The sequence below is a fragment of the Thunnus albacares genome, chromosome 18 (genome assembly GCF_914725855.1).
Source record: "Thunnus albacares chromosome 18, fThuAlb1.1, whole genome shotgun sequence".
Lineage (NCBI taxonomy): Eukaryota > Metazoa > Chordata > Actinopteri > Scombriformes > Scombridae > Thunnus > Thunnus albacares.
This window is the reverse complement of record NC_058123.1, coordinates 6295313-6312853: the sequence shown is the minus strand read 5'-3', so window position 1 is coordinate 6312853 and position 17541 is coordinate 6295313. Positions and strand designations below refer to the sequence as shown.

At 35.5% G+C, this 17541-nt stretch overlaps 1 protein-coding gene across 1 annotated transcript; it reads right to left on the bottom strand.

Moving 5' to 3' along the window:
- Positions 1-450: 450 nt before the first annotated feature.
- On the bottom strand, positions 451-1616 carry LOC122967887 (proteinase-activated receptor 2-like). Its single transcript, XM_044332678.1, has one exon. It carries the CDS (start codon positions 1603-1605, stop codon positions 520-522), a length of 1086 nt encoding a protein of 361 aa, XP_044188613.1. The 5' UTR covers positions 1606-1616; the 3' UTR covers positions 451-519.
- Between the last annotated feature and the right edge of the window lie 15925 nt (positions 1617-17541).

The following is a 17541-nucleotide window of genomic DNA, read 5'->3' as shown; positions in this document are numbered from 1 at the left end:
TTACTTTAAAAAACACAGACAAACTTTTATCCTACAGTATAAAACCTGCTAAATTTTGCCCATTTTAGGTTTGGGTCTCAATTCTGGCACATCAAACATTGACAGAAAATTCATCAAATTACAACATGGAATAAAAGATTAGACCCATTAAAACTACACAAAGGCAATCATTCATACCCTGCTGAAATCAAGCAAACTGCATCAAGCAAAGTGCATAAAACAAGTGTGTCGTAAAAGATATAAAGACAATTAAATGTATTAAAACAATATAAGCAGTAATTTAGACAGCTCAAAGCTCTGAAACAGGGGGTCATTGCCAAAGATGACTCCTAAATTTCCTTACATGTACTGAACCAAACCTGAGGTGGAAGACGTCACAGTAGAATAAGAAAAAAAGGTAACACTTAATTTTATTTTGATATACAAATAAAGAGACCTGTAAATTAAGTGTTGCCGGAAAAACGATATCTGAAGGGAGAAAATGATCAGGAATAAAACAGCTTAATAATGATTAATCCACTAGCATTCAGTGCTCTGTGTGTTATCTGAGTTAGGCATAGTGTGTTGCTCTTGTGAGTTTTTCGGAGCCCTGAAGGAAACCTTCATCCTCTTCACTGTTCTCTCACTCCTGCAGAGGAACGTGTTCTTCACATGATCCCTGAAGTTCTTGGAGATAAAGTAGTAAACAAAAGGGTCGATGCAGCTGTTGAGACTGGCCAGGCACAGGGTGGCGATGTAAAATCTGTACAGGTGGTTGTCAGCCCCGCCCAACAAGAGGATATAGTGTACCAGCAGCATGATGTTACTGGGGGTGAAGCACACTAAAAACATAACCAACACTGTGATCATCAAGACCACAGCCTTCCGTCGCTTCTTGGTGATGGCAGCATCTGTCATGCTGTTCCTGAGAGCTTTGAGCATGAGGATGTAGGATATGATGCACACAATAGTGGGAACAACAAATCCCAGAGTTCCCATTGTCAGGAAGTAGCCAGCTGATATTTTCACCTGACGTTCCCTGGTGACATCATTGCAAGTAAGGATTTTTGGCTTGAAGTTTGTTATTCTGACCTGTTGGTCATGCAGGTAGAGAGGGATAGTGATAAGCCAGACCACCACCCAGACTGTGACGGAGACGGCAACGGGTATGCGGTTGTCCCTCTGCTGCGCGGACAGTGGGTGGACCACCGCCCAGTAACGCTGGACACTTATGCAGGTGATGAAGGCGATGGAACAGTACATGTTGCTGTAGAAAAACGCCACCAGCACTTTGCACAGCCCTTCTCCGTAGATCCAGTTGTTGCCGTTGAAGTGGTATGATATCTTCAGGGGGACCCAAATGACAAAGAGCAAGTCAGCCAGAGCCAGGTTTGCCATGTAGATTGACGACGGGCGCTTTTTCTTAGTCCTGAAGAGGAATACCCATATTGCCATGGTGTTGGTGGGCAGCCCCACAGCAAACACAATGATGTAGATGATTGGGAGGAAGACAGTTGTAAGATGACTGCTCAGGATTTCCTTGTCTTGGGGTCTGACTGCTACCCCATCTGGGCTCTCTTTATCAGGGACGTCTTCTTCTGTTGTGAAGTGACAATATGAAAACATGTGAAAAGCAGAAGTATGCAGGTTTACATGCAGGAACAAACTTTAATTTGACTACATCTGAAACTCAAATGTGAGTTGCACTCTGTCCCTTTCAACCATGAGCATTTTGACCTGTTTCCTACTTGTAAAAATAGTCCTCTGAGCTTGAGTCAGCAGCATTACAACAATATCCATTTTACATATAACTTTATTATATATTTTGATCAAAGTAATTCTCATCCAGCCTATAGCTTGAGAACTGTTCATTCAATCTACTTCATACCTGGCAGGTGTATTGCTGGGAATCAAGGAAGTGCAATGTTGATGTGTGAAGTTGTTTGAATGAGTGGTTCTTGAGAAATATATAAAAATACCCCATAAACAATGTTGATTTGTTTCTTCTACCCCTCGAGTCAACGAACGGAAAAACACACAGCGGTATCAGAGGCTCGTTATATTGATGAATGTACAAACAAGATGCAAAAATAGCATAAGTAGGTTAGATGTTTTATAAAGTACACTTCAGACTGCCAGAAGTGTACATATTACACTAGACAGAGCAAATGAAGTCTCAATTTACCAACAATGGTAAAATTGTGACCTATTCAAATTAAATGAAAAGTTTTTTTGGCCTGCTTGTGAAAACTATATAATAATCTCACATTTCATTCCATAAAACCAGAAGCACCAAATAATCCCTTCCAGACAATATCATGCTCAAACTGCCTCCTTACTATCACTACCAGTAACCTACTTGTTCCTGTGAAGGAGAAAGCTGCTAATATCAGCTCTTATGAAATGTGACTGTTCAAAATACTAACTTTTAAAAAATAAATTTCATGTTTAAATTCTTCACACCACCTTTGTTTGAGTGATAGATCGCCCAAAACAAAAATTAACACGTGTAGATATTATTACAGCTAAATCCTGTGATCCTTGAACTTCATAATTCACATCATCCAAACTAAATATTCAAAACACATCAACATGATAAGAAATACTGATCAAGATTTTTTTGTCCCAGCACAGGGAAGATGCAATGAGATATTCTATTGTTAATAATTCTATTCTAATTCTATTGATGTTGTTAATTGTAATGTTTATTCTTTCCTACAGTATATCTTGACAAAGAGGCTGGAAAGAGAATGAACAGAGCAAAACACCACATCAGTTAAAAAAAAATCAGAAATCTGACTTTGTGCATAACTTGCTTTACAGGCACTTTAGACAAATTAGAAGCAAAAAACATGAACATGCTTCATTGTCATGAATGACTACAGAATGAAGCAATATTACTAAATATATAACTGATATAACTACATAAAAAGGAAACATTACCCTCACTGGGACCATCCCATCATATGATTTTTAATTAACTGGTTAAAATAGGACAGAAAGAAATTAATAATATCCCAAGAAATAAATTAAGATTAAAAAAGATCAGTTTCAAGTTAGTGAAATTGAGAAAACACACTTATGTCACGTTTTGTGCAAAGAGTACATCATTTCCAGCTGACTTCTACCCCACCTTTGCTCACTTTACCGTTTTTTATTGGATCTTCACTGGCTCGGGGGTAGCCATCCTTCCAATCTAGGCGGTAGCTATGCACCTGACCTGGGCTCTCTATAGCAGGGATGGCGTACACTGTTGTGAAGTGACAATATGAAAACATGTGAAAAGCAGAAGTATGCAGGTTTACATGCAGGAACAAACTATAATTTGACTACATCTGTAACTCAAATGTGAGTTGCACTCTGTTCCTTTCAGCTGTGAGCATTTTGATCTGTTTCCTACTTGTAATAATAGTCCTCTGAGCTTGAGGCAGCAGCATTACAACAACATCCATTTTACATATAACTTTATTATATATTTTGATCAAAGTAATTCTCATCCAGCCTATAGCTTGAGAACTGTTCATTCAATCTACTTCGTACCTGGCAGGTGTATTGCTGGGAATCAAGGAAGTGCAATGTCCATGTGTGAAGTTGTTTGAATGAGTGGTTCTTGAGAAATATATAAAAATACCCCATAAACAATGTTGATTTGTTTTTTCCACCCATCGAGTCAATGAACGGAAAAACACACAGCGGTATCAGAAGCTCATTATATTGATGAATGTACAAACAAGATGCACATATAGCATAAGTAGGTTAGATGTTTTATAAAGTACACTTCAGACTGCCAGAAGTGTACATATTACACTAGACAGAGCAAATGAAGTCTCAGTTTACCAACAATGGTAAAATTGTGACCTATTCAACTTTAATGAAAAGTTTTTTTGGTCTGCTTGTGAAAACTATATAATAATCTCACATTTCATTCCATAAAACCAGAATCACCAAATAATCCCTTCCAGACAATATCATGCTCAAACTGCCTCCTTACTATCACTACCAGTAACCTACTTGTTCCTGTGAAGGAGAAAGCTGCTAATATCAGCTCTTATGAAATGTGACTATTCAAAATACTAACTTGAAAATAGATTTTGGGTTTAAATTCTCCGCGCTACCTTTGTTTGATTGAGAGATTGCCAAAAGAAAAGCACATGTAGACATCATTACAACTAAATCCTGTGATCCTTGAACTTCATAATTCACATCATCCAAACTAAACATTCAAAACACATCAACATGATAAGAAATACTGATCAAGACTTTTTTTTTGGCCCAGCACAGGGAAGATGCAATGAGATATTCTTTTGTTAATAATTCTATTCTAATTCTATTGCTATTGTTAATTGTATTGTTAATTCTTTCCTACAGTATATCTTGACAAAGAGGCTGGAAAGAGGATGAACAAAGCAAAACACCACATCAGTTCAAAAAAATCAGAAATCTGACTTTTCATAACTTGCTTTACAGGCACTTTAGACAAATTAGACATGAAGCAAAAAACATGAACATGTTTCATTATCATGAATGGATACAGAATGAAGCAATATTACTAAATATATATAACTAATATAACTACATAGAAAGTAAACATTATGTAGCTACTGTACCCTCACTGGGACCATCCCATCATATGAACTTTAATTAACTGGTTAAAATAAGACAGAAAGAAATTGGGAAAATTCCAAGAAATAAATTAAGATCAAAAAAGATCAGTTTCAAGTTACTGAAATTGAGAAAACACACTTATGTCACTTTTTGTGCAAAGAGTACATCATTTCCATTTGAATTCTGTGTTAATTTCATCTAATTTTGAATAAGATGTTGACTTTGGTGCTGCTACAAACATGAATAGATCAGATAGTGAAAAGTGAGTTTGAGGTAAAGAGAGGCTGAGGTTAAGGTATAGTACATAGTAAAGCACAGCTGATGGTAGAAGTAGACATTGTAAACATTAGAATTATAACTGAACACTATGTATTAGGAGAATCTATTTGCAGTCACTCACTTGGTGAATCTCCTGGATCTGGAATGACAAAAGAAAGAGATTTACACACATGTAATAAAGTGTATACTACTACTGTGTAGAATTACATAAATATACACACAGGGATTTTGTAGGGTTTTTTTTTTGTTAAAGCATCCATTTTCATCTGAACTGGTTGTAGCTTTGTGGCAATATCAGCAGAGGAGTAACAAGTACAGGACAGGGGATGTGGTTCATACCAATCAAACAAGCATGCTGTATGTTTTTTCCCTCTATTTTTCAATTTGAATCAATACAGAATAAAACAATATAACTAAATATAATGAGCAGGAACATTATGTACTGTACCCTCACTGGGACCATCCCATAATTTGAACTTTAATTAATTGGTTAAAATAGGACAGAAAGAAATTGGGAAAATTCGAAGAAGCCCTACATTTATGCAAATTAGGTGCATAAATGTAGGGCTTAAATAGTGAATAATATTTGGCAAAAGGTTGATTGTGGTGTGAAAGGTTTGAGTTTCATTCTGCTTAGAAAACATTTTCTTTTCATACAAAATTACACATTACATGTTTCGTATATAAAATAACTATATATATATACACACCCTAAGAGGCAGATGTGAATACCACGTTAGTGTATACTATGGCAATAATTCAATATAATTCTGATCTGTTTATCAAGTAGTATTTTTTTTCCTCCCCTTATTTATTTGTGTGCAGTTGGTGGAGTTAGACATGTTTTTTTTTTTCTTCTCTTTTTCTTTTTTTTGTGTTCGAACTTCTACAATTTCCCAGAACTTGGGTATCCAGGTTAATGAAATTGAGAAAATAAAGTTATGGCACTTTTTGTGCAAAGAGTACATCAGTTTCATTTGAATTTTGTTTTCATTTTATGTGAATTTGGATAATATGTTGGCTTTGGTGCTTCTACGAACATGAAGAGATGAGACTGAAAAGTGAGCACGAGGTAAAGGAAGGCTTAGGTGAAGGTATAGTACATGGTAAAGCACAGCTGATGGTAGAAGTAGACATTGTAAACATTACAACTGAATGTTATATATTAGTAGAATTTATTTGTAGTCACTAACCTTTTACAGCTACTGAAACTTGATCTAGAATAACAAAAGAGAAAGAAATTTACACACATGTAATAAAGGGGTGTATACTACTACTATGCAGAATAACATAAATATACACACATTACAAACAGGGACTTTGCAGGTTCTTTGTTTTGTTTTATTGAAGCATCCATTTCCATCTAAACTGGCTGTAACTTTGCGGCGATATCAGCAGAGGTGTAAAAGGTACAGGACAGGAGATGTGATTCACACCAAATAAACAAGCATACTGTATGTATTTTTTTTTACCTCTACTTTTCCATTTGAATCAATACAGAATAAAGCAATATAACTAAATATAATGAGCAGAAACATTGTGTACTATATCCTTACTGGGATCATGCCATAATCTGAACTTTAATTAACTGGTTAAAGAAGGACAGAGAGAAATTGGGAAAATTCCAAGAAATAAATTAAGATAAAAAAAGATCAGTTTCTTTTCTTTGCACTATATGAACATCACACTGCTTCATGCATTGGCACTGATGGTAGAAGTAGGCATTGTAAACATTAGAGTTACAGCTGAATGTTATATATTAGTGGAATTTATTTGTAGTCACTCACGTGGACGACCGTCTCCTGGACCTTGACCTAGAATAACAAAAGACAAAGAAATTTACACACACGTAATAAAGGAGTGTATACTACTGCTATGTAGAATTACATAAATATACACACATTACAAACAGGGACTTTGCATGTTCTTTGTTTTGTTTTATTGAAGCATCCATTTCCATCTAAACTGGCTGTAACTTTGCGGCGATATCAGCAGAGGTGTAAGAGGTACAGGACAGGAGATGTGGTTCACGTTGTATAAAGAAGAATAATGTTGTTTTTTTCCTCCTCTATTGTTACATTTGAATGAATACAGAATAAAGCAATATAATAAAATATAATGAGTAGAAACATCATGTATTATATCCTCACTGGGACAATCCCGAACTTAAATTAACTGGATATAATAGGACAAAAATAAATTGGGAAAATTCCAAGAAATAAATTAAGATTATAGAAGATCAATTTGTTTTCTTTGGACTCTATGAACATCACACTACTTCATGCATTGGCACTAAATGCTACAAGTGAATGAAAATAGTTATTGTAAATTAATTGCATAAATGTAGGGCTTAAATAGTGAATAATATTTGGCAAGAGGTTGATTGTGGTGGGAGAGGTTTTAGTTCCATGCTGACAGACAGTGAAAAGTGAGCTTGAGGTAAAGGGAGGCTGAGGTGAAGGTATAGTACATGGTAAAGTACAGCTGATGGTAGAAGTAAACATTGTAAATATTAGAATTACAACTGAATGTTATATATTAGGAGAATTTATTTGCGGTCACTCACTTAGTAGATCTGGTGGACCTTGACCTGGAATAACAAAAGATAAAGAGATCTACACACATAAAGGGAGCTATACTACTACTATGCAGAATAACTTCGCAGCGATATGAGCGGAGGTGTAAGAGGCACAGGACAAGGGATGTGGTTCGTGGCAAATAAACAAGCATACTGTTGGGGTTTTTCACCCTCTATTTTTACATTTGAATGAACACAGAATGAAGCAATATAACCACATATATATAAATATATAACAACAAGACGCATACAGGTCGTGAACGTATTACAGACAAAGTTATTTTTACAATGAGCGGAGCGGTTTCGCTTTTCTTCACATATCAGCACAGAGATTGTTTTATAATTAAAATTACAGAAAGAGTAAGAGACACATTTTTTGTCTTTAGTCAACAGAGGCACGCACACAGAGTTCTTCAACATCACAAATCAATTTTCATGTATTTTGCTTCTTTTACTTCTATAGTATTTCGCATCTAAAACATAATCTACTGAAATGTCCGTCAGAGTGGTTTTTATACAGCTATTAATGAGACTGAATTGTACATTAATGTCGTTCATGTGTCACTGAACGTAATCCAGGATGTTGCAAAAACATCAGTAATGATGTTTGTTGCCCACAGTTGGCTGTGCGTCAGATTCTTTCCTTTTTACTTTATTAAATACCTGCAGCATCACACAGCAGCTGAAACGATACATTAGTGATGTGCGCATTTACGCACATGGCACAACAGCGGTAACTTCATTAACAGGATCGGCAAGGATATAACGGTAAATAATGTTCTGTGTTCTGCTACCCATCTACACCATTGACTGTATATAAAGAGGTCAGCTGTTACACACAGATTCCAGGTTTATACGGTAGGATTGTTTGTAATAAAGCATATACATAAACATACAATATCTGTGTCCGCGACCCCAGAAAATATATGAATGGAACCGTGTGCGAGTCCGAGGTCCCCCCGCACTTCTGAAATGAATCCGGCGCCCTTGACACTGACTATCTCTGTAACAAATTGTCCACAATTTCTCACATTCACCATACACGGTCCAGCCATATAGTCTACTAGGTTATGACCAAGTCTTTTTGGATTTTAAATCTACCTGAGCTGAATGTTTTCATGACAGCATAAAACATTAGTGATGGAAAAAACAAAGCAATATCTTACCTGACTGACAAAGACAAGTCTGGACGCAACACAAAAGGAGAAACAGGTGAGACCATCGAGTCTTTAAAGTCATGGCTGCAAAAGCGGGTTAAAATAAAATGTAATGTAATGTCCGATGGTGTTACTGCTTCACTGTTTGAAGTGCCATCCCCTCTTCAAATAGATGAGTTGGACACTAGTTGATGTTACTGAGTCAGCTGACCGCATCTAACCAACCGAGACACAGCTCGGGTTGATTCAGGTAATATGATAATAATCTCACTCATGAGTTCATCTTCCTTCCGTCATTGATAACTAGAACACGCATTTCTCTTCATCTGCACTACAGGAACATTATATGGAAACATTCAAAACCCGCTTATCAATTATATTTCTACGCCTCCACTGATATAATATCAAAGAATAACTTATATATTGTCAGAAGATATTATTTTATGTTTAAATGACCAGCGTGTGTGACTTTTTTTTTTTTTTTTTTAGGTCTGCAGGTTTCATTTATGGACTTTGGTGGTTATTGTCCTTCTATTTAGATTATGCATTAAATTTTAGAAGTGACAGTAACACAGCGTAAAATACTCTATTACAAGCAAAAGCCATGCATTCAAACTATTGCTTCACTAAAAGTACATAAGTATTAATTATCTGTTACCAGCTTCTCATATGTGAATATTTGCTATTTTTCTGATATATTATATATATTTCTTATGTATTTGGGTTTTTGAGTCTTGGTCAGATAAATATATATAATACACCTTAAAAAAACACACACACCCAAAAATCTAAAAACAAACAAACAAACAAAAAAATCAACAACTCAATATTCCGGATTAATTAGATTCAATGGATTAATATAAATTGAGTGGACAAATGCACTTCATCAGTCTATATGTCTGTAGTCTGTACAAAGTTTGCCACGTCCTCTATATCTTATTGTGCGCCAACTGATACATGATATTACCTGATGTTGCAACAAAAGTGAGTAAAAGCACACCCTATAACTTCCTGGTGACTTCAAAACCACGTTCACTTTATCGTTTTGTGCGACTACTGATATGTGATGTTACAACGAAGGTCAAGTTCATGTCAATCCCTCTAATTTTCTGTTGACTTCAAAACTGACCTTATCACGTAAGATGATCAGTTAAATCTTAAAAAACAGCTCTGAAGCAATCTAGTAACTAAGGTAAATATGCAACTGCGTGATGTGACCACGTCTTTCTACTCCTCTAATAATCTGAACTGCTGCATTCTGGACAAGCAGGAGTTGTGACTTTGGGTTGAGTCTAAACACAAGACAAGCTTATAAAAGTATAAAATATATAAAAACTGGTTCAATTTGAAAAGATTTATTTTTACTTTGGAGAAAGTTTTATTTTTCTTACTTTTGTCAAGTCCCAAACAGGAAGCACAAACTCCAACTGTATGTTTAATATGTTGAAAACTGCAGTTGCCTTTTATTACGTGCTTTGTGAAATCTACAGTGACAGATCCCACCTGAACAAAGAAATCATTATTTGGTCATATTGACTTGATGACCAGTTAGATGACCAAACACAAAGTTCTTCAACATGATGTTAGGCAGTAAATGGGAAATTATATTGAGGGGTATGTATTTTGTGACCTAGGTTACTTGCCATAGTAGGGAAATTGTGGAGAGGGTTAAAAAGAAGAGGAGAAGAAGAGTTTTGTTGGGAGAAGTCAATTGTATTATTGGTTGCATATGCTAACATGTTGTGCGTAAACTGAGAACAGTGATAAATAAAGTTCCATAAAAGTTTACCTTCACCTCCCGTAGTATTCTGTACAGCAGTGTAACAGAGGAGGAGTGAACAAGAGCTGAGTGACAATCATTAACTGAAGTGAACAATTACGGTGTTAAAATGCCATTTCAAAAGAAAAGAAGAAAAAACAAAGAAGGGTGGATGATGTGTGTTTTCACAAAATGGCAACAAATTAGTTGATATTTTTACAGTTGGACAAAGAAAGAGACATTTCTGACATTATGCCAGGCCCTGGGAGATATGAAAAATCTTCTACACACAGAATAAATAATTGGGGTGAAATTTTGTCTTTGAGAGGAATTTTAGATGAACACAACCCTGGATTGTGAACAAAGGTTGAAATATCAGGATTATTTTGAAAATGAGAAGTACCTGGATTGACCTTTCCCATGTCGACCCATCCACAGAGTCAGGAAACAGCTAGTTAGACAATTACTTTTATTGACAAACTAAAATGTAGATATACAAGCAAAAATTATTACTTTAAAAAACACAGACAAACTTTTATCCTACAGTATAAAACCTGCTAAATTTTGCCCATTTTAGGTTTGTGTCTCAATTCTGGCACATCAAACATTGACAGAAAATTCATCAAATTACAATATGGAATACACAGGCAATCATTCATATCCTGCTGAAATCAAGCAAACTGCATCAAGCAAAGTGCATAAAACAAGTGTGTTGTAAAAGATATAAAGAGAATTAGACGTATTAAAACAATATAAGCAGTAATTTAGACAGCTCAAAGCTCTGAAACAGGAGGTCATTGCCAAAGACTGGGGGTCTGGTCAGTTGCTGCTCTGCCTGGTTGGTAATCCAGCCTTACTTACGTGAATATTAGCAACATTATTACTGATGCAGTAACCTTTAAGCAGCATTTTATTGCTGTCAAAGTGGAGCTAATCTTAACAAGGTTATATACTCTTGGCTTGGTTTTACATTTTAGTCTTTATGTGAAAAGAAGCTCTAGCCGTGAAATAAATGTAGTGGAGTAAAAAGTTTCCACCCTATTAACATACATGAGGGGGACAAAATGTTTGCAATAATTTATCATGCACTCCAGTTCACCACCATCACCCACTATAACCTCATAAATAAACACAAAGTTATCACCTTTTTGACAATGTCAACAAAAACTGAAAATGTATAAGCTTCGTAAAAGTAGAATTTTTGTCAGAGCTGTTGTATTGGATTGCATTAGATTGCACAGGTGTTCCTAATAAAGTGCTCAATGAATGTACATATAGGATGTACTGCACATTTCTCACCAGCAGGGGGAAAGCATTAAACAAACTATGCCAAAGAGGGATGTTTGCTGATCACATAAGTGTTGTTTCTTGGTTGTCTTTCACTCACAATGATACAAATGTTACATTTAGACAAAAGATTGTTTTGTTTTAAAAGTGGTGAATATTTAAAGAAAGTAGAAAGTAAGACATGACTGAAAGCTTTTCACTGTGAAACATATGTGCAATAAAATAATCTTTTCAGTAAATATATATATATAATGACCACAACAAAATAGGACACACACCATGCTTAATTTTAACAGAAAATAAGTTTAACCAAATTAGACCAAATCAAACAAATTTAACTAAACATTCACAATATGGAGTGTGGAAATCAGTAGAGTCAGTGATGTGTGATGAATATAAAGTGTGTATGTGAGTGTTTTAAGATGCAAGAACGTAAACTTTATTTATTTATTTTTATTTATTTATTTGCACAGTAAAAGCAAAACAACATAAAACAACACAACAAAAGAGAAGAAACAAATTGTGCAGGTGAGATTTAGAAAACCCCTAGAGGCTTATGGGAATAATCTCACCTCATTACACATTATAAACAGATACAAAAGTCATGTGATCTACAAAAATAAACAAACAAGCAACCAAAGAGTCAAAAGCAAACATAAAATGACCAAACTACAGAAACAGAACTAAACCAAACCAAGTAGCTGAAGGGGAGAACAGAGAGCCGCAACCAGCAGCAGCCGTAGGCAGTCAGAGAAGAATATGACTTAAATAACCTGGGAACCCTGTGGGCCCTCAGCTGTTGCCTGCTGCCCTCATGAACACCTCCAGAGGGAGCAGACAGGTAAATCACAAGGCCAAACAAAATGTGACACCCACCCCATCCCCTCCCTTAAGACGTTGTCCCATCAGGATCACCGCAACCAAAGCAAAACAAAACAATCGTCAAAACAACAACAACAACCCCAGATGAATAAAATGTTTGACCAACAGCTGGAGGACCAGCAGAGAGAGCAGACAGGTAAATCACAAGGCCAAGAAAAGGTGACACCTGGGGTGTTTCCTGTATATATGTATACATGAAATACAAAACATTAACAAAATAGTAAGTCCTTGTATTTATTTGCATATTCTCTTACAGCTTATAAAGTGTCTCAACAGCTATTGGATGGATTGCAATGAAATTTGGTACCTGTTACGCCAAGGATGAAATGTAATAACTTTTTTGAACCCTTCCACTAGTCTTTCATGTAGTGACATCATCAGGTCAAAATTTATTTCTCATTCATGACCAATGTTCTTTGTTGGATTATATAAATACTGAGGTCATGAATCAAAATTCCAAATCTCCTGCCGCTTACTGTGTTTGATGCGATGCTGGAATTGAATATCTCACTTTATTTATTAATATGCCGGTTATTTTCTCAATTGATCAATGTTTTTTTATATATATATATATATATATATATCAGAAAATTGTGAAAAACATCCATGAAAATTTCCTACAAATGGTTAATTTTAACATTTGAGAATCTGGAACCATCAAAGTACTGGCGTTTATACTTGAAAATGACTGCAACAATTGATCGATCATCAAAATAGCTACCTGTTCATTTTCTGTTGATTGACTTATCAATTAATTGAGCTATAATTTCAGCTCTACTTTCAACATTTCATTACAGAACATGCTTAGTATGGCACAATATATGTAAAAAGAAAAACCCAAAAAATCTAAAAGAAACAAACCCACAAACAAACAAAAAGACAACTCAATATTCTGGATTAATAACTGGACATTGGACATTATTAATTGGACAAATGCACTTCATCAGACTAAATGTCTCTCGTTTGTACAAAGTTTGCCACGTCCACTTTATCTTTTTGTGCGACTACTGATATGTGACGTTACAACGAAGGTCAAGTTCATATCAATCCCTCTAATTTCCTGTTGACTTCAAAACTGACCTTATCACGTAAGATGATCAGTTAAATCTTAAAAAACAGCTCTGAAGCAATCTAGTAACTAAGGTAAATATGCAGCTGAGTGATGTGACCACGTCTTTCTACTCCTCTAATAATCTGAACTGCTGCATTCTGGACAAGCAGGAGTTGTAACTTTGGGTTGAGTCTAAACACAAGGCAAGCTTATAAAAGTATAAAATATGTAAAAACTGGTTCAATTTGTAAAGATTATTCTTTACTTGGGAGAAAGTTCTATTTTCTTACTTTTGTCAAGTCCCAAACAGGAAGCACAAACTCCAACTGTATGTTTAATATGTTGAAAACTGCAGTTGCCTTTTATTATGTGCTTTGTGAAATCTACAGTGACAGATCCTACCTGAACAAAGAAATCATTATTAGGTCATATTGACTTGATGACCAGTTAGATGACCAAACACAAAGTTCTTCAACATGCTCTAAGGCAGTAAATGGGAAATAATATTGAGGGGTATGTATTTTGTGACCTAGGTTACTTGCCATAGTAGGGAAATTGTGGAGAGGGTTAAAAAGAAGAGGAGAAGAAGAGTTTTGTTGGGAGACGTCAATTGTATTATTGGTTGCATAGGCTAACATGTTGTGTGTAAACTGAGGACAGTGATAAATAAAGTTCCATAAAAGTTTACCTTCACCTCCCGTAGTATTCTGTGCAGCAGTGTAACAGAGGAGGAGTGAACAAGAGCTGAGTGACAATCATTAACTGAAGTGAACAATTACGGTGTTAAAATGCCATTTCAAAAGAAAAGAAGAAAAAACAAAGAAGGGTGGCTGATGTGTGTTTTCACAAAATGGCAACAAATTAATTGATATTTTTACAGTTGGACAAAGAAAGAGACATTTGTGACATTATGCCAGGCCCTGGGAGGTATGAAAAATCTTCTACACATAGAATAAATAATTGGGATGAAATTTTGTCATTGAGAGGAATTTTAGATGAACACAACCCTGGATTGTGAGCAAAGGTTGAAATATCAGGATTATTTTGTAAATGAGAAATACCTGGATTGACCTTTCCCATGTCGACCCATCCACAGAGTCAGGAAACTCCTAGTTAGACAATTACTTTTATTGACAAACTAAAATGTAGATATACAAGCAAAAATTATTACTTTAAAAAACACAGACAAACTTTTATCCTACAGTATAAAACCTGCTAAATTTTGCCCATTTTAGGTTTGGGTCTCAATTCTGGCACATCAAACACTGACAGAAAATTCATCAAATTACAACATGGAATAAAAGATTAGACCCATTAAAACTACACAAAGGCAATCATTCATATTCTGCTGAAATCAAGCAAACTGCATAAAACAAATGTGTCGTAAAAGATATAAAGAGAATTAGATGTATTAAAACAATATAAGCAGTAATTTAGACAGCTCAAAGCTCTGAAACAGGGGGTCATTGCCAAAGACTGGGGGTCTGGTCAGTTGCTGCTCTGCCTGGTTGGTAATCCAGCCTTACTTGTGAATATTAGCAACATTATTACTGATGCAGTAACCTTTAAACAGCAATTTATTGCTGTCAAAGTGGAGCTAATCTTAACAAGGTTATATACTCTTGGCTTGGTTTTACATTTTAGTCTTTATGTGAAAAGAAGCTCTAGCCATGAAATAAATGTAGTGGAGTAAAAAGTTTCCACTCTATTAACATACATGAGGGGGACAAAATATTTCCAACAATTTTCAATATAATGCTCTCCAGTACACCACTACCATCCACCAACTACGACCTCAATAATAAACACAAAGTAGAATTATCACCTTTCTCATAATGTCAACAAAAACTGAAAACGTATAAGCCTCGTAAAAAAAGTAGAATTTATGTCAGAGCTGTTGTATTGGATTGCATTTAATTGCACAGGTGTTCCTAATAAAGTGCTCAGTTAGTGTACATATCGGATGTACTGCACATTTCTCACCAGCAGGGGGAAGCATTAAACAAACTACACCAAGGAGGGATGTTTGCTGATCACATAAGTGTTGCTTCTTGGTTGTCTTTCACTCTCACAATGATACTCAAACATATTTAGACAAAAGGTTGTTTTGTTTTAGAAGTGGTGTATATTTAAAGAAAGTACAAAGCAAGGAATGACAGAAAGCTTTTCACTGTGAAACATATGTGCAATAAAATAATTTTTTCAGTAAATATATATATTGTTATGACCCGGCTCATTGGCCGCACCAAAATAGAACACACACCATGCCTAGTTTTAATAGAGAATAAGTTAATTAACACAAATTAACCAAATTAGACAAAATTGACAAAATGAAAAATTCATAATATGGAGTGTGGAAATCAGTATTCAGTGGTGTGTGATGTGCATGAGTGTAAAATGTGTGTGTGAGTGTTTTAAGGTGCAAGAACATAAAATGACCAAACTACAGAAACAGAACTAAACCAAACCAAGTAGCTGAAGGGGAGAACAGAGAGCCGCAACCAGCAGCAGCCGTAAGCAGTCAGAGAAGAATGTGAGACTGGGCTGTGCTGCAGCCTGGACTTAAATAATCTGGGAACCCTGTGGGCCCTCAGCTGTTGCAAGCTGCCCTCATGAACACCTCTAGAGGGAGCAGACAGGTAAATCACAAGGCCAAACAAAATGTGACACCCACCCCATCCCCTCCCTTAAGATGTTGTCCCATCAGGATCACCGCAACCAAAGCAAAACAAAACAATCGTCAAAACAACAACAACCCCAGCTGAATAAAACATTTTGCCAACAGCTGGAGGACCAGCAGAGAGAGCAGACAGATAAATCACAAGGCCAAGAAAAGGTGACACCTGGGGTGTTTCCTGTATATATGTATACAGGAAATACAAAACATTAACAAAATAGTAAGTCCTTGTATTTATTTGCATATTCTCTTGAAGCTTATAAAGCGTCTCAACAGCTATTGGATGGATTGCAATGAAATTTGGTAGCTGTTACCCCAAGGATCAAATTTAATAACTTTTTTGAACCCTTCCCCTAGCCTTTCATGTAGTGACATCATCAGGTCAAAATTTATTTCTCGTTCATGACCGATGTTCTTTGTTGGATTTTATAAATACTGAGGTCATGAATCAAATTTCCAAATCTCCTGCCGCTTAATGTGTTGATGTTGATGATGTGATGTGATGCTGGAATTGAATATCTCACTTTATTCATTAATATGCCGATTATTTTCTCAATTGATCAATGTTTATTTTTTTTATACATCAGAAAATTGTGAAAAACATCCATCAAAATTTCCTACAAATGGTTAATTTTAACATTTGAGAAGCTGAAACCAACAAAGTACTGGCGTTTATACTTAAAAATGACTGCAACAATTCATCAATCATCAAAATAGCTACCTGATAATTTTCTGTTGATTGACTTATCAATTAATTGAGCTATTGTTTCAGCTCTACTTTCAACATTTCATTACAAAACATGCTTAGTATGGTGCAATATATGTAAAAAGAAAAAACCCAAAAATATAAAAGAAACAAACAAACAACAAAAAAAAGAAAACTCAATATTCTGGATTCATTAGATTAATTGGATTAACATAAATTGAGTGGACAAATGCACTTCATCAGACTAAATGTCTCTGGTTTGTACAAAGTTTGCCACGTCCACTTTATCTTGTTGTGCAACTACTGATACGTGACATTACAGCGAAGGTCAAGTTCATGTCAATCCCTCTAATTTCCTGTTGACTTCAAAATCGACCTTATCACGTAAGATGATCAGTTAAATCTTAAAAAACAGCTCTGAAGCAATCTAGTAAGGAAGGTAAATATGCAACTGAGTGATGTGACCACGTCTTTCTACTCCTCTAATAATCTGAACTGCTGCATTCTGGAGAAGCAGGAGTTGTGACTTTGGGTTGAGTCTAAACACAAGACAAGCTTATAAAAGTATAAAATATATAACA